The sequence below is a fragment of the Cetorhinus maximus genome, chromosome 16 (assembly GCF_964194155.1).
Source record: "Cetorhinus maximus chromosome 16, sCetMax3.hap1.1, whole genome shotgun sequence".
NCBI classification, from domain to species: domain Eukaryota; kingdom Metazoa; phylum Chordata; class Chondrichthyes; order Lamniformes; family Cetorhinidae; genus Cetorhinus; species Cetorhinus maximus.
The window spans coordinates 52642038-52661052 of record NC_135894.1 but is presented as its reverse complement, the minus strand read 5'-3'; the positions used below and the strand labels follow the sequence as shown (position 1 = coordinate 52661052).

General features: G+C 40.3%; 1 protein-coding gene across 2 annotated transcripts in view; it reads left to right on the top strand.

Annotated features, from left to right (window-relative positions):
* The first annotated feature begins 16612 nt into the window (after positions 1-16612).
* The window catches only part of igsf11 (immunoglobulin superfamily member 11), a 197655-nt gene continuing 195252 nt past the window's right edge, over positions 16613-19015 (top strand). For both annotated transcript variants that reach the window (XM_078559818.1, XM_078559817.1), the window contains exon 1: positions 16613-16785. In XM_078559818.1, coding sequence (XP_078415944.1) covers positions 16722-16785 — 64 coding nt within the window. In that variant the 5' untranslated portion in view covers positions 16613-16721. The remainder of the gene's footprint in view (positions 16786-19015) is intronic.

The following is a 19015-nucleotide window of genomic DNA, read 5'->3' as shown; positions in this document are numbered from 1 at the left end:
CAAATTATGGACTTTATCATATCCTGTGCATATAACCTTGTGATGCCTTCTGCACGCTCCTTCTGATAGTACTGGCACTGGTGAAAGACTCTTCATCTGACTGTGGACTTTAAGATTATCCATAGAGAATGTTGGAGGAATCAGCGTCCTTCCTTGATAGTGGAGTGTCAGATTAAAGAATAGATCAATCGCTGCACGGGGCTCCCTGATTTTCAATGGGGCACCAAAAGAAATATCACCATGGCATCATGATATCAGGACAACCTGAGTTTTGCAACATTGCAACTATTGCAATGTTGTATGGTGAGCATGTTCTCATTGGCTACCATTGATCTATCTAAAAATAGTCCAATATGGAAAACTTTCCTATCTGGTGACTGTACTTTTTTTTCCAAGTCTAACTATTACTCATTACAGGCTTTCTTAGTCATTATGCCAGACAAAGTAGGAAGATAGCAACAGGAAGTGGCCATGTAGCGCCTTGAGCCTATTCGGCAATTCAATTAGACCATGGCTGATTTGTACCTCAACTCTATTTATAAACCCCTGACATCCCCTGACAGTTCTACCTCAGAAAAAAACCTATTTCTCTCCGTCTTGAAAACTCCAATTGTCCTAGCACCTTTTGGGGACAGAATCCCTGATATCCTAATTTTAAGATTATTCATGTTGTTCTTGATTGTCCAGCCAGCTGATATAGTTTCTTTATCTACCCATTGAATCCTTTCAGCATTTTAAATACCGTAATCAGATCACCCCATCAATCCTCCATACTCAAGATAACACAAGCCAAGTTTATGCAACCTGTCCTCATAAATTAACCCTTTGAGACCTGCTATAGTTCTGAGTAGCCATAGTATTGTGAAGCAATGCCCTGTGTTGCTTAGTTCCTGAGTCAATGACATTTCCATTTCAGATAACCAGGGCTCATTATGGATATTAGAGGTAGATGTATTCAACAGACTTGTGAGCCAAGTTAAAACTCATGGAATAAAAGGAACAGTAGTGACATGGATCCAAAATTGGCTGAGTGACAGGAATCAGAGGGTAGTTGTTAACAGTTGTTTTTCGGACTGGAGGAAGGTTTGTAGTGGAGTTTCTGAGGTATTGGTGTTAGAATCCTTGCTCTTCCTGATACACATTAATAACCTACGAGGCACAGCTTCAGTATTTGTGGATGATATGAAACTTGGAAGCATTATGAACTGTGAGGAGGATAGTGTAGAACTTCAAAAGGACATAGACAGGTTGGTGTAATAGGTGGACAATTGGCAGATGAAATTTAATGCAGAGAAATGTGAAGTGATTCATTTTGGTACGAAGAACATAAAGCGACAATATAAAATGAAGGGTATATTTCTAAAGGAGGTGCAGGAGCAGAGGGACCTGCGAATAGATATGCATAAATAATTGAAGGTGGCAGGACAAGTTGAGAGAGCAGTTAATAAAGTATATAGTATTCTAGGCTTTATTAATAGGTGCATATAGTACAAAAGCAAAGAGGTTATGTTAATAGAAGCAAAATACTGTTGATTAAAAGCTATGTTCTTTGGTTTTCTACTTGACATCATGAATTCTCCACCTTACCATTGCCATCTGCTAAGGACATGAAACAAAATCACTTGATGATATTCCAAGTTTGCCTTCTTTTTGATTTTCTGACAAGCTTTTCCTCAATTATGAGTAAAATGTCCCTTGTGATTATTCTTTCAACCCACTTGTAAAATTTGCATAAGGTACGTCTTTAACAACAAAAAGCATAACTCTTTAGGTGCATCATCACAGTCAATAAGCATGTTCCACAAGCAGAGCTGCGTCTCCTTTAAGTTGAAACTAATAACTTTCTGCTTGATGTGACTGAGAAAGCATGCCACAGGGTAGCTATTACTCTTTTATCATTGGGGAGAGGAGTGGAGTGCAAGGCTGCTCACCACATTCTCCTTTCACTTCAAAAACTTTCAGGGCTGATGTCAGGTTGGGCATTATTGATGCAAACTTACAGCTATGGACCACCCATCTGCCTCTAGTATGTAGATGACCCTATCCCCATGGTTTTGGATGGGGTTTGGATGTCTCATTGAAACATATATAAGATTCTGCGAGGGCTTTATGGGGCAGGTGCTGAGAAGCTCTTCCCCCATTTCCCCAGTTGGAAAGTCTAGAACTAGGGATTATAGTCATTGAGTATATTCAAAGCTGAGACCGATAGATTTTTGGAATCTAAGGGATTGAAGGAATATAAGGATCAGGCAGGAAAGTGGGGCTGAGAGCAAGGATTAGCCATGATCTTATTAAGTGGTGGAGCAGGGTCGAGGCTGTATGGTCTACTCTTGCTCCTATTTTTTAAGTGCTTTTGTCCCTGCACTGACAGACTTAAGTCCTGCTCTGACAATGGAGTTGCCAGATTGGAACTATGGACCCTATGTGTGCATCCTAGGAATTAGGAACACAGGGAGGTACAGAGAAACATAGGAACAAGAGTAGGCCATTCACCCCCTTGAGTCTGTTCTGACAATCACTTAGATCATGGTTGATCTCTATATTAACTCTATCCACTCGCCTTGGTTCTACAACACTTAATATCCTTGTCTAACAAAAATCTAACAATCTGAGCATTGGAAATTTTCAGTTAGCCTAACCTGCTTTGTGGGGTGAGAGTTCTGGATTTCCATCATCTTTTGTGTGGAGAAGTGCTTCCTAACATCACCCCTGAAAAACCTAACTCTAATTTTTAGGTTATACCCCCCTGTTCTGGACTCATGCTTCAGAAGAAATAATTTCTCTCTATCCAGTTTAATCAACTACTTTAATCATTTTAAAAACCTCAGTTACATTAATTAAAATTGATGGATGGAAGATTATACTGTGTGGTTTCTTAACTGATATGCACATCTGACAGGCAAATCTTTTTGATTAGAATCAGAAAATTTACCTTTTTGTTTCAGTAACAGATAACCAAAGTCAATTTTAAATTTGCATTAATCTCTCTAAACTCCTATCAAATAGGGTATATAACAAGAAATGACTCCATTTGAGCTAACACATCAGTGTGCTTCTGTCACTTAAAATGTTAAAATGTTCAAAAATGAAGTTCTCCCTTGGGAACTTCTTAAAGTTTGCCTCACAGAGTATTTCAATGATGCTGTTTGCAAACCCAAGGGCTAGGATTTCCCGGCCAGCGAGTGGGGGGCGGGGCCCGCTCGCCGATGCGTAAAATGACGTGGGATGACATCGGGCGGAACTCCCGACGTCACCCCGCCTCATTTTAATTTTCAGGTTGGCAGGGGCTCAGCCGAATCAGCTGTGCACCCGCTGACCTGTCAATGGCCCATTGAGGCCATTGACAAACTAATTAAAGTAATTAGTGGGCCTGCCCATGCAACCTTAAGGTTGGCGGGCAGACTGGGAGCCCTGGCGGGCATTGGAAAAAGCATGAAACCTCATCCACGGGCGGGATGAGGTTTCATGTAGGTTTTTAAAAATTTAATAAAAGTGTAACTCAAAGTGATGGAGATGTCCCGACTCATATGACAGTGTCACATGAGGGGACGTGTCAGGGAAATTTTCTTTTTCTGTCTTTAGCATTTTTTACTGTGGAGCCGATCTCCCTGAGGCAGCACTTAGTCTCAGGGAGATCAGTGCGCTCTTTCGCGAAGAGCGCACTCTCGGCTCAGGGAATCCCCCCGCCCGCACAGGGAGCGCATTGCGCTTCGTTGCGGATATCACGCTGGGCGGGCCTCAATTGGCCCGCCTACGTAAAATGGCGGCACACCCCCGATTGAGGGCGCCGATCGGAGGCGCACCCGTTCCTGAACTTCCCTCCCGACGGGGGGAAAACTCTGACCAAGAGTTAAATTCAAGCTATGTAGTACAACCAACCCATTACAATATAAAATCAAGCTAGTCATGTAATTTTTAATTTTGATAACATCGATAGACAGCTCTCCCAATCACCTCATGCTTGATTTTCTGTCCAGTTTGGTTTAAGCCACACAGAGCAGAACACCCCAGTTTTGACCAATAGCCTCTGTTGACTTGGGTGTTCTCAGCTAGACCAGCAATTGAAGTGCTACATTATCCTCAGGAATCAGCCGGGGATTCTGCCCATGATCAGGACCCAGTGACCCTTTTTGAAAAATGCTTGTGTGTGGAGTTGGACAAGGAAAGGTTTGGGCTTACCTGTTGATGCCCCAATGCCTAATAGCCTGCTGACAGTAACAATGGAGAATGACATTTGGGCAGGCATGGATGGAAACCAACAACTGTGGATCAATGCCTTTAGATGAGAAGGGAGAAAAGTGAATAAAAAAATACATGGACCAACAGTAGATGATTCATAATTTTTAACATTAGGTAGCCAAGTAACAAAAAGCACATGCCACATGTAAGTCATGTCCCATGTTTGTGGGTCGATAAAACTTGTGTGAATGTGTACATTTTACAGCAACACAAACAATTGCCGATTCTCAAAGCAACAGAATGAACTTTCCTAACTGTGATTCATGGCATGGTTAACTCCTGATTTTAATTGGGGAATAGGGAAAGGTACTGAGTAGAGGTAAACAATTCCATGGGGGAAGGGGACATAAATCAGAATGTAAATCTTCTTGGATGGATCTAGCACATTCTGAGAGAAAAATATCTGTCTGTTATCTTGATGCTGGCAATATAATAGAACTCAAGCGGATAACTGTCAGTTTGGCTCTGCTTCAGAAGCTTGTGGGCTCAAACCCTATGTTTGGGGTTTGAATACATTGGGGATGATTTCCATTTTAATCGATAGAAAGTGTGCCCCTTATTCTCCTAACATGCATTTCTGATGGACAATGCTCTGCATTGGAAGCATGAACTAGGAAAAGCAGCGTTTCATCTAGGCTATTCCTCCATTGCAGCAATGAGTGAATCAAGCATCAGTGTAGATAATGTCCATTAAATGCTAAATCAAGAGGATTTGTTGACTAATTCAGGTGATTGTTAAAAAATCAATTACTTGAATAAGAGCAGGTAGCTCTCCCTGTCTTCTGGCGAATATTCCAATATCAACCAATATTACCATGAAAGAGATTGTTTGGTTATTTAAGTTATTGTTGTCTACAGAATGTTGCTGGTGTAAAAGAGTTGCAATGTTTGCTTCTGAAACAGTCACTGAACTTCAAAAATAATTTGAAACTTTTTGGCATGATATTGTACTATATAAATGCAAGTATTATTGCTTTGACTTATGGATATATACTTTTAATACTATGCACTATATATTTAAACATATAGTGTAAATAACTAAAGGTAAAAAGAATCAAAGGCTTCTGGACATCTGCAAACCACTTTGCAGCTGCACTTGAACTAAGAATATGCCTTTGCAGAGGCTGCAGTTCTGAATGTGTGCAGCAGAGGCCACTGTATGAACTTGGGAACAATTTCAGGCACCATCAAAGCTTAATTCAAGTTTATTAATTCAATAAAGTCATTCATTATCTCCTTGCATAAGCCTTCTCACAGGATTTAGCTCATGGAGGACTGCAGAATGATGTTATACATTTTTAAACACAGATGATTATGTATATTCTTTTTAAAAAATGACTATTCAAAACACATTGCAAAGAAATAAATGTTCAGTGACTTCTCTAATTTCAGTGTGTAAAATTCAATATTGAAGATGTACACGCATTTATTACAGAGCATTATTATTATTTTATACATTATTATTTTAGCAACCAAAAATAGCAGTAATTTTATAAATTAGAAATGGTTGTTTGTGGCATTAGCGTACAAATGCCTAATGTGCTCATACAATATTCATCTGATGAGATTATCATGAGGGTGTTAGCCTATTTAAAATAAATGAATTAATCTCTCTGTTAAAATAGAATACAAAGGGATGCTATATGACTGTGTTGTCTTTTTTATAGCAAATACTGCAAATAATCGTTTATAGACTATAATGTTAAAGTACAACAACAATAAAAATAACATTCTATAGCTCTTCTCAAAAACAAAATGTGCTAAAGTGCTGATCAAGGAGGTGTTGGATGCCACACAGGCAGAAATTAGGGGAGCTGACTGAAGCAATTGCCAACGAGATGGTTTATGAGCATGTTTTAGAAGGCTGGTGGAAAAGAAAAAAGGCAAACATGTTTGGAAAGAAAATTGCAGGGTGCAGACTCAGGTGGCTGAAGGCATGATCACTGATTGGTGATGCAGGAGGAGCAAAACATATCAAATTCAAAAGAGCAGAGCATGCGAGCAGGGAAACATCACTGGAGAAGAGTGGAGACAAGTGAATAATTAGCATAAATTATATTTACAGTATTGTATTGGGCTATTATGTTTGCAAGGTCATTTGCATATGTGATGATTCAAAGCAAGCCCATCAAAGTAAATAAAAATGAATGTTCTCTCAATACTTTTAAGGTTGCATTTTCCAATTGTGGCACTTAATTACAAACTGTGTTTTGCTGACTAATTTTGAAGAAGGCTGACCTCATGGAGACTTTTGCAGTCAACTCATTCAAAGATTTCTAGCAATTTTCCAGCCTGAATTAATCCTAGCGGTGTGATTTTGTTGATTACAGGCAAAGTAGGATTTTCTGGATAGCGGCAGCTGTTAAAGGACTGCTGGTTCTATGTGAAATTATGTTATTTTACACTTGACGGGAGAAAAGTCTATTGCTGCAATCCTTTTGATTTAGTTAAGCTGCACAGATGAAACAGTATTTCCACATTTTTGATGCAACTTTCGATGCGCTGTTGGAGGAAGTGGAGGACTGCTTCCTTTGGAGCAGAACAATACCATCCTCAGAAGAGTAGTCTGCACTGCATGGAAGAAGATGGTGAAGAAGAGCTAATCTTGTCTCCGACATCCGAAGAACTGATTAGATTGGGAAAAAGCTCTGGCATCGTCATTAAGACTGTCAAGGAAAGGCTATCCAGCATTTCCCTACGCAAACATTCTGCATGCTTACAGAATAATGTAAAATAGCTACTGACCTTGGATGCTTGAGTATCACATGTTCTTCTCTAATTCTTCTGTCCAACATCTAAGATGGTAGGCAGTTTATCTTTTCCCAGAAAACAGGAGACTTCTGGAACAGGTTGCCTGCTTGTGCTGATTAACTATGTACATTTGAGAGAGAGAGGGGATGGGAATGGTTTGTGCAGCAGCAGTGATCACATCATGGTAGAGGTAGCCATGATGTAATATAAGTGACACGTCCCTAAGACATGAAAGAAATCATAAACTATGTAAATGAAACTTTATTCTTCTTTTCTTATTTAAAAATGAACTTTGCTGAACCAAAAGATGGCCACCACAAGTCACCTGATATCTGGAATTGTAAGGTGACTACTAAGGCATTATATGGATTTCATTGGAGACATGTCCTAATATGTTGCTCATGGAATCCCATACCTGGGACTGTCAAGGTCCATTTCAAAAAGGAACTATTGAAAGGAAATGGATGTCATTTGCATCTTTTTAAGTGTATCCCTCTAGTGGAGTCTGAGGGTCTACCAAGACAATAGCTACCCAGAACAGGGTCATCAGAATGGATAATGACCCTTTCAGAGGCTAATGACAGGGACATTATAAGCCACAAAACAAAATCTAGATCCAGACAAACATCTGTTTATGAAATCATGTGGAGGATGGAGGTGACTTGACTTGAGTGACCATTTTGAAATCTCTATATACAGTTGAGAACTCAGAAGCAGGGCAGCCTGCTAATGTAATTCCAATTTGCAAACATCCAATAGCAGCACTCCAGGCTGACCAAGAAGCCTGCAACAAGCCCTCATCGAAGCCTGTTTATCTGGAAGCCAGTGGCCATGGCCTGCCAAGCAGACCAAGTTTCTGAATATCAACCTCATCTCACTGTGTTGCCATCATCTTTAAAGGAATTCTGCACTTCTGCCTTCAGTCAGGAACCCGCCTGAACTGAAACTTCTCCATGAGAGAAACCCCCTCTGGATTTGGACTTTCTAGACTCTGGCAATCACGTGAACTGATATCTATTTCTGTGCTTCTTTTTACTGTTAAGTTATTCATAGTTGTAAAACCCCCTTTTCCCATCCCCCTTACTATGTGTGTGAGTGTGAAGTTGTGATCATCCCTGTGGTTTGAATGTGTGAATAAACTAAACTTCTGATTCAATCCTAAGAGAGTTTGCTGCGAGTTTCTTTAAAAATTGATGGCAAAGGGTTTTTTGGAATAAGCACCACAGCCTATTTTAAAACAAAACACACCTCTACTTTTGGACAGACAGCAAGAGAATAAAGGAGTTCAGTTTTGCCTCTCTCTCCTGTCTGTAGCATAAGTCATGGTCTGTGTTGTCCACTGGACTAGATTTGATCATTCAAGAGACCAAGTAGCACCTGGCATATATGGAGTCTCTTGGCCTGGTTCACAATTGTATGGTATAAACTAGATAGACCAGCTGGTCTTTTCCCATTGATATTATCAAGTGTTTGTATCGGACTCTTTTCTATTTGGTGCATAAGAGGAAGCAGTTCATGCAGACAACAGAAGGTGGAGGTGGGGAGGGGACTAGACACCAAACACATGACATTGGACTCTTTATAAGGAGAAGATCTCAGTGTTGTAAATAGAGGAAGTGGGTAGTTTGAATTTTGGGGCCTCCCCATATTCACACCTAATATCATCCTTTGTCTCTCATTCTTTATCTCTTTATTCATTGACTGATTCACAGGTATGCACAGAAACAATGGAACATAACAGATTTGAATGTCTTGCCATGTAAGGGGTGTCATATTGCAAGTATTCTGAAATTTATTCTCCTGCTTCCTGAATTCTGTAGGGAATATGCATTCTAAATTTCACACAATACCCTTGATCTGTTCAAAATACTAAAAAATATTCCAACATGCAGTCTAAAGTAGTGGAAGAGTATCAGGCAATAATCACCAGCACGTGCTCATCGATAAATTAGATTTGAGTTGTACCATTTAATGCCAAGAGTTTTAGAAACAATGCCTAAGTTGTCTGACTTTGGACTGCCCTACTTACCACAATGTGAGAACTATCATGATTAAACCCGGCTGTGGTTTGATATCATCCCATCTTTCCTGAGCTATATTTCTAATGAGCAAATCTAGTAAATTTTGTTAGTTTTCTCTTTTGGTTGTCACATTGTATTTTCAGTACTTAGAAACATATGCTCTTGAAAGGTGATGCTCTTTCATACGCTGTATAACTTTGTATTTGTAAATTCTCTCTCAAAAAATTGAAGGATCCTTGAAACCACAATGAAACCTTCAATGTCTGTTTCACGATCCAAAACCTTTCATTTTGTAACCTTTAAAGCTTTAGATAAATTGAATTTAACTTGAAATACCTTAAATTACATGGGGGGAATCTGCTGGCTTTCTAGATACTTTCTAATGTGTCACTGAAACACCAGACAAGGCTCAGAAATGTGTAGCTGTCAATCTGTGGGAAATTTAGTAAAATAGCATACTGCATTGATAATAGAGTCAAGAATGCTCAGTACACAATGTCCTCAGCCACAAGGCTGTCTGGCTCCTTGTTCTTATCCATCGCTCAAGGCCTCTAAGCCCAAAAATAGAAGTTGTTTTTTGTTTGGCCGACACTGCTTACTTGTATATGTAGCGAACTGGCCATTTAGTCTGAACACTTAAATCATGTAAGGAATTAAACTCCTTTGATGAACTACAGGTTGCCACCGGGAATTGATTGGCAACGCTCAAGGTAAAGGCTCAATAGAGAACTTTACAGCATCATTGGTCATTCGTTCCTGCAATGGCCAGTGCCATCATCTACTTTAGGGGGAGGGCGGGAGGGTCAGTTTGCATGTTACAAAAGGGGGCACTTGGTGAAGCACAGAGCATGAGCGAAGAGCTGCAAATACAGAGTGAGGCTGTGTAAGGCACAGCAGGTAACGTTAATATTAAACAACTTGACTGACTTAGCTGTAAGCCTCTTTGGATCCTGTTTGTACAAAATGCTAGTTTATAAAGAATGTTCAGGGTGTACTTGCTCTGTTTTAATGTGAAACTTTTCAATATGAATCCTTCAAAATGGATTCCCTAAATGACCTGAAGGTGACAGCTGTCAGAAGTAGCTTTCTGGTTGGTTGGGATTGATGCAAATGATTTACAAGGTCGCAGGATAAATGCAAACAAGTCCAGAATTCTTGTGGTTCCTTTAAACATATTTTTTAGCATGATTGATGGTACATAATTAAGGTGTTCTATTTTCCTTACATAAAGGAGGCTCAACAAACAGAAAACTGAAGATTTGGAAAGTAGCCTGGTTTGTAGGACTCCTCAATTGATGTAAAAGGAGCGTCTTTGAAGAAATTACATCTCCACCTGCCATACTCTGCTACATACTCTGCCATCTTTCAAACCTGTTCTACCACTCATTGGAATAGCTTTACCCTTATTGATTTCCCAACAAAATGTATGTGACCCTTTCCGCAGACTACAGATGGGATTTAATCCAGCCAGTAGAGGTGGGAAACATGGCGGCCGGGTCACGTAATTGCTGGAGAGGCTGCACGTCAATCTCCCAGTGGTGGGTAAGTATCCCGCGATAACGGAGATGGGGAACGGGCCCATGTGGGAAACTTGGCTGCTCATGGCGGGATATCATTAATGAGCCTATTGTCTCCAATTATCTCTGATCCCATCGGAATTTAGTCGTGGTTCAGGGATTAAATGGGAGTTGCATGGCTTTCCCGTGCCACTCGATGGCTCCCAGCAACCCCTATTGGGTTTGTCAGTGACCTATTTGGGGGAAGGTGGCCCTTGTTGTCCTGAGCTCTATGCCCAATCTAGGTCCTGGAGTCGCAAAGGAGGGCTACTGAAAGCCACCCCAGTGCCCTTGCTTCTGATCCCCCCTTCCCCTCCTCTCCTGCACTCATTCAACAGAGTACAGGCACCCATTGTCGAGCCCTTGTGAAGTCCCTGAAGCACGACTGGCAGCAGCCACTGTTTCCAGTGGTGATGCCGGCAATGACGAGCTGCCAACATTTTGACAGGGTGCTAAATTACGAGGAAGGCCTGACCCTGGCCAGTTAAGTACCTAAGAGACATTTAATTTGGTTGGGCTATCCCCACGGAAGCAACGTAAGTTTCTTATTAGTTCTCTATTCAGATGGCGGGATCTGTGTTGAAAACATTAAATTCCGTCCCACTTTTTTAGGCAGAGCAGCCTCCATGTTGACCACAGCTACTTTTAAAAAAACTAATGTATAATAGATATAAATGTTTGAGCCTGTCACCGTGACAAGGATCTATCCTTGAACCCCTTTCTATTATCATCTACATGCTGTCCTTGGCAACATCGTCCGAAAATACAGCATTAAATTTTCACATTTACGCTGATAACACCAAGCTCCACCTCATTACCACTTCTTCTGTCTACTCCACTGTTGTTAAATTATTGGATTGACCTTCAGTTTGGGTTCCACCAGGGCCACTCAGCTTCTGACCTCATTACAGCCTTGATCGAAATATTATGACGCAGCTGATGGTAAGGCTGAGTTGTTCACATCCCAGAGGGAAACTTAAAACAACTGTCATAACCCATTTTTGCAATTTGTATGTTGAGATGTAGGCTTTGAATTCAGTAGTAATAAGACCACCAAGTCTCAAGATTTTTTAAAATAAAACTAAATTAAACATTTATTAATACAAGAAAGATTGTAAACACATACATACATCGACAAAATTACTACTATAATAACTACAAAAATCCCCTAATTAATCTTACCCTCAGTTACACTCCCGTTAAGGCAACAGTAAATCTCATAGATTTAAACAGACACCTGGCAAAGCACAGCCCGGACAGTCACATTCAAAACGAGTTTCTTTCAGCTTTGGGTCCTTGCAGACAGCAGCTTGAGGCTTACAGGTTGGAGGCTTCTCACACTTGTTGGATATTAAAATGCCTCTACCATACACACAATCTCCTTTATCTTTTATACATATCTTTCCTTTTGAATGTAAATTTTCCATTGCATCACTAGGCTTTTAACTTTACCTCTTCTAACTTTAACATCCTTTCATCCCGCCAATTTTATTAGTAAGCTGAAAAAAATACGACATTACTTGGTGTCTTCTAGCTAGGCATACAATTTTATCTGCAGTCTTGAATGGTTTCTTTTAATAAATGCAAATTTACACTTTACCTTCTACCCTCCTTAGTTACCTAATTAACATCTCAAAACTACTATACATTACATCACCCAACCTAGCTGGTTTTAATCCAGTTAAGACACACAGAGACACACATATAGATGCAGGTCCCACTAGAAGTCTATTTTAAAATAATTTCAATAGTATTATTATGTCTGCTTGACATCCCCTTCCTTATTGAAAAATGAACCGTTATAATTCTAAAAGACGGCTTCATTTTTAAAAATTAACCCTTCTTACACTATCTCCTATACTTAACTATATACTTATACTATTATATTACCAGATGCATGCATTATCACAACAATGTATATACAAATCCTTGGTATCAGCAGAAATCATCCCAGTTCAGTGTCCAGGTTTTAAAAATGCCCAATTTTCCCTTTAAGCTTCAAACTCTTGATAATGCATCTGCAATCATGTTCTCTCATCCAGCAACATGTATTATCTGTAGATTAAATGGCTGCAGTAATAAATACCATCTGACTAGCCTTGCACTTCTGTCTTGAAATTTGCCCAGACACTTTAAAGGATTGTGGTCTGTAAAAACAGTTGTTTCTGCTGAATTGTTTGCCACATAGATTTCATAGAACTAATTTTAAAATTTATTTAAACATTTCCCCTCATGTGACTGTGTCACATGTTTGGGGACATATTTTTATATTTATGAAAATTAATTAATTTATTTAATAAAAGCTTCAGGAAACCTCATCCCACTCGTGGATGAGGTTTCCTGAAAAACTCAAAGGCCGCTTGGGCTTCATGAGCATTCACAAGTAGCTCAATTGATTTCTTAATGGTCTTAGTAGGTGGTTTACGTTTCGGCGGATGCACAGCTGACTCCGGCATGTGCCCGCTGAACAAAATATCATAATGGCACACGTCCCGACATCATCACACGTCATTTTACATGTCGGCATGTCAGGCCTGCCCCTGCACACTGACTGGAACATTCTGCCCCTTGTTATCCCGCAATCTGGAAACAATCTAGGATGCTCCTCTTGTAACACCTCTGTTGAAAACACTTCTACAGGCTTCTCAACTACCATAAGCATCACACAAATTTGTGATCCAGCTATATTATTACCCAGAATAAATTGAACTCCAGCAATGGGCAATTTTTCACTGCCCCAACAGTCATTTCACCAGTTTTCCACTTACTTTTAAAATTTTCCTTCCACAATGGAATATGTTTAGCATCTCCATGAACTCCACTTATTATCACCTGTTCCTGCAATACTGCCTCGGAACAACAAATATCACTATTCCACAACATTAAGCATTGACTAGCCCCTGTGTCTCTTAAAATTTTAACATCTTTACCTTCTCCACCCTGTACACATGGAAAGACTTTCCCTTCACACACAAAGTCTTTAAACCTTTCTGCAACCTAACTAGGTGTAAGATTTCACCCGCAGTCTTGAATGGTTTCTTTTAACAAATGCAAATTTACACTTTACCTTTTACCCTCCTTATGTTTATCTAATTAACATCTCAAAACTGCTATATATCAAAGCACCCAGTTGGCTTTAATCCAACTAAGACACATACAGACACACACATATACACGGACCCCACTAGAACTCTATTTTAAAATAATTTCTAATTACATTATTATATATTCTTGACAAAACATGGAGAAAAGAGCTGAACTAAAGAGGTGAGGTGAGAGTGACTGCCCGTAACATCAAGGCAGCATTTGACCGAGTGTGGCATCAAGGAGCTCTAGTAAAACTGAAATCAATGGCAATTGGGGAAAACTCTCCATTGGTTGGGGTCGTGCCTAGCGCAAGGAAGGTGGTTATGATTGTTGGAGGTCAATCTCAATCCTTGGACATCACTCAGGAGTTCCTCAGGGTAGTGTCCTAGGCCCAGCCATCTTCAGCAGCTTCATCAACGACTTCCCCTACATCATAAGGTCAGAAGTGAGGGTGTTCATGGATGATTGCACAATGTTCGGCATTATTTGTGACTCCTTAATATTGAGGCAGTCCGTGTCCATATGTAGCAAGACCTGGACAATATTCAGGCTTGGGCTTATAAGTGGTTACATTCACAACACACAAGTGCCAGGCATCTCCAACGGGAGAATCTAAGCATCTCTTCTTGACATTCAATGGCATTACCATTGCTGAATCCCCCGCTATCAACACTATGGGGTTTACCATTGAGCAGAAACTGATCTGACCAGCCAAATAAATACTGTGGCTACAAGAGCAGGTCAGAGGCTGGGAATTCTGTGGGGAGCAACAAACCTCTTGATTCTTCAAAGGCTGTTCACCATCTACAAAGCACAATTAGGAGTGTGATGGAACACTCTGCACTTGCCTCAGTGAGCGCAGTTCCAACAACACTCAAGAAGCTCGACATTATCCAGGACAAACCAGCCCGCTTGATTGGCACACCATCTACCACCTTAAATGTTCACTTGCTGCACCACCGATACACTGTGGCAGCAGTGTGTACCATCTACAAGATGCACTGCAGCAGCTCATCAAACCTCCTTCTATAGCACTTGACAAACCTGTGACCTCTACCACCTAGAAGGACAAGGATAGCACATGCATGGGAACACCACCACCAGGAAGTTCCCCTCTAAGCCACTCACCATCCTGACTTAGAAATATATTGCCATTCCTTCACTGTCACTGGGTCAAAATCCTGGAACTCCCTTCCTAACAGCACTGTGGGCATACCTACACCACATGAACTGCAGCGGTTCAAGAAGGTGGCTCACCACCACCTTCTCAAGGGCAATAAGGAATTGGCAATAAATACTGGCCTAGCCAGCGATGCCCACATCCTACATAAATTAATAAAAGGCCTGTTGATCTGACCTCCAGTGCTGGAAGAGCAGCAATTCCCTCCAATTAAATATTGGGAAGGCTGAAGCCATCGTTTTTAGTCCCTGCTCCAAACTCCATTCCCAAGCTACTGACTCCAGCACTCTCCCTTTAACAATCTGAGAATAAGTCAGTTTATTTAGATCCCTGGTTTCACATTTGGTCCTGAGACAGGGGAGATAGTAGCACAGTCGTAATATCATTAGAATAGTAATCCAGAAGGCCAGGCTAATGCTCTGGGAACACAGATTCAAATCCCACCATGGCAGCTGGTGGAATTTAAAATCAATTAACAAATCTGGAATTGAAAACTAGTTTCAGTGATATTATTCCATGAAACCAGCATTGATTGTTGCAAAAGCCCACCTGGTTCACTTATGTCCTTTAGATAAGGGAAATTTGCCATCCTTACCTGGCCTGGTCAACATGTGACTCCATGTCCACAGTAATGTGGTTGACTCTTAAGTGCCCTGTGAAATGGTGTGGCAAACCACTAATTTTAAGGGCAGTTGGAGGTGGGCAACAAATGCTGGCCTTGTCAGTGAATGCCCACATCCCATGAAAGACTAAAAAACTGAGCTTCTGACCTCATATTTGTGCCATTACTAAGACCACCCATTTCCATCTTCATAACATCGCTGGACTTCACTCCTGCCTCAGCTCATCTGCTGCTGAAATCCTCATTCATGCCTTCGATAACTCATGACTTGATTGTTCTAATGCACTTGTGGCTGGTCTCCCACCTCCATAAACTTTAGGTCATCCAAAACTCAGTTGTCTGTGTCTTAACTCACATCAGGTCCTGTTCACCTATCATCCCCTGTACTCACTGGCCTACATTTGGTCCCTGGTCAGGCAAAGTCTTGATTTTAAAATTCTCATCCTTGTTTTCAGATGGCTCAATGGCTTTACCCCTCCCTAGCTCTGTAATCTCCAGCCCCACAACCCTCCAAAACATCTGTGCTCAACGAGTTCTGACCTGGATAGCATCCCCGATTTTAGTCGCTCCATTATTGGTGGCTGGCCCTTGAGCTGCCCAAGCCCTGGAATACTCCCTCTGCCTCACTTAAGATACTTTTTAAAAACCCGTCTCTTTGATGAAGCTTTTGGTCATTTGACCTAATATCTTGTCATATGGCTCAGTGTCCTACTTGGTTTCATTATGCTCCTGCGAAGCGCCTTGGGATCTTTCATTACGTTAAAGGCGCCCTAAAATGTAAGTTGTTGTTGATAACTCGTTCTGTAAAACGTTTTCTTTTTTCCTGTAGCAACCATCAGTGCACTCGAACAGAATAAAATTCGATCCACAAAACTCTTCGAAATATTTCAATGCCTCCAATATATAAGGATTATTTCTGCACAGGTTGCATTTTTAAGCGGCATGGTATTGAAAAACGTACAATTGCACACAGTGCTGGCTTTGGGATCCGCAGAGGGCGCAGTGATGAAGACTGTGAGGCTGTTTGTTGCTGGGTTCCTGGAGGCGGCTGTCAATCAATGGCAATCAAAGGCTGTGTGAGGCTGGGCTGCGGAGCTCATCGCCGACACTGGGAACGGCTGTAACCCCGTGAAATTAACTCTGACGAACCCATCGCTGCAGGAGCAGTAGCAACACTTTCTACCCAGCTCAACACTGGTGCTTGGCCAGAGGCTGGGCTTTAATTCCCACGTTCAATTCCCGCTTCCCGACGCGGTGTTCCTGAGATGGTGCTGAAACGGGCTGATTGGAACCTGTGGATCGCTTGTCTCTGGATAATTTGTTTCGAAGGTAAGATTTTAAGGTGTTTCTTTTTTTAGAAAGTGCAACCCGAGTATCAGCACGGAGACTTTAAATCATTTAGCGAGGGAGTGGCGGGTTGTGTTGTTGGAGAAAGATAACGCGGAAAGTTAACAAAATACTTTGCTAAATGAAGTCTTGTTTCAGATTCTTTTATTTGCTTGTTTATTCCCGATTTTTGTGGTTTTTTTCTGTTTTAATGGAAATAACACGAAGATGTGAACGGCTAGAACTGTTTACCCTAGATATTTAATTTGTTAGAGGTTGAGAATGTTGCTTTCTGTACCAGTAACTGATCCAGAGTGAGTTAGTGGACTGGCTGGTTGGAAATCACACTTACGTTGTGGTGTTGGTAACATTGGGTGAGGTGGGGTGAGGGCGCCAAGAGGACAATAATAGATAACAGACATGTGTTCACAATTCGTACAATTGTTTGTATGTGACCGGAAACAAGTGAAAACAACGTTACTGACGATTCCCTGAGAATCATTCGGAAATTGCATGAAATGAGTTGTCAAATGTAGGTCATGTTTGTTAAAATGAAAACATTGAAACATCAGATGTGTTTTCAGAATTTTTTTTTCAGAGTTGGTAGAGAAGTAATTAACAATCAAAGTAAATAACATGACTTAGAATTTCCGGTTCATTCCAATTTCTTAATTCAAGCAGCTGACATGAGAGAGAAATACATGTTTTTCAGAGTCCTCTTTAAACATGTGCCAGGAAGTAGATGATACACTATTTAAAGACCTACTATAGTAGGTTTTACAGCTCTTAAAGTATTGATATACAGAGTTTGCTGTTCAAAATTTTAATGTTCTTAGTTGGCATGTATATAAGCTCTTTATGTCTTATGTAAGTCTGCTAAAAGATCTTCATAGGTCTGTAAAAATGTTTGCACTTTTGTATGTCAGAGGAATAAGAACTATCAATATTTTGTGACGTTAAGATTAAGTAATGAAATTATACATTTAGACGATTGTGCAATGAGGGTGTTCTGATAAGGGTACATCTATAAGTCTGAACAGACAATTCAAGACGGTAAAGCAGCATTTCGATTTTGAGTAAAATCAAGGATAGTGTCTTGAAAGGACAGAGTTTAACAACTGTAATAGGGCAGGATTGACCAAGGCCTCACCAAGAAAAAAAGGCAACAAGTTAAAATTAAAGGTGCTATATTTGAATGCATAAAATATTAGTGACAAAGTAAATGAATTAATGCATCCAGTGTATTTGATCTAGTAGCCAATACTGAGACATGGTTGGACAGTGACCAAGGTGGAGAACTAAATGTTCCAAGGTCTGTTGCCTTTTAGAGGAAATAGGCCAGATAGTAAAAGAGGTGGGTAGCATGATAAAGGGTATTAGCCCAGAACATCAGGATGTAGATTCTGTTATTTCTTATTCCACCCATTTTTAAGGCAGAAAACACTGGCGGGAGAAGCTTATAGGCCCCCAAACTGTAATCAGTGTTGGACAGAGTATAAGTCGGAAAGTTAGGAGTATGCAATAAGGGCAATGAAACAGTTGTGGAGGACATTCATATTTACATATTCTGGGTAAACTAAATTAGCCTTTCTAATTTGGAAGATGAGTTCATGGCACACATTCAAGACAGTTTTCCAGAACAATATCTTGAAGGACCAACTAGGGAAGAGGCTCCTTTAGATCTTGTATTGTGTAATGAGTCAATTAGTAAACTTATTGTAGAGGATCTCCTGAGGAGAGTGATTAGAATATAGAATTTTATATTAAGTTTGAGAGTGATGTGGTTACGTCTGAGACTAGGGTTCAAATTTAAATAACCAATTATGGAGGTATGAGGGGTGAATTGGTTGATGTAGATCGGGAATTTAATTGTGATATTATGGTAGAGAAACAATGGAAAATAAGTAAAGAAATATTTTCAACAAATATTCATTCCTTTTGAGGAATTAAAAACTCCACTAGAGAATTGGTACAAACATGAAACTAGGGAAATTAGGAATTTACAATGTTGACATAAACAGTAAACTTGAGGATTGGGAGGTTTTTAAAAATAAGTGAAGCATGACCAAGAAATTGGTGAAGAGCAAGAAAGTAGAATAGAGTAAACTAAAAGGTGAATTTAGTTTACCCAGAATATGTAAATATGAACGTCCTCCACAACTGTTTCATTGCCCTTATTGCATACTCCTAACTTTCCGACTTATACTCTGTCCAACACTGATTACAGTTTGGG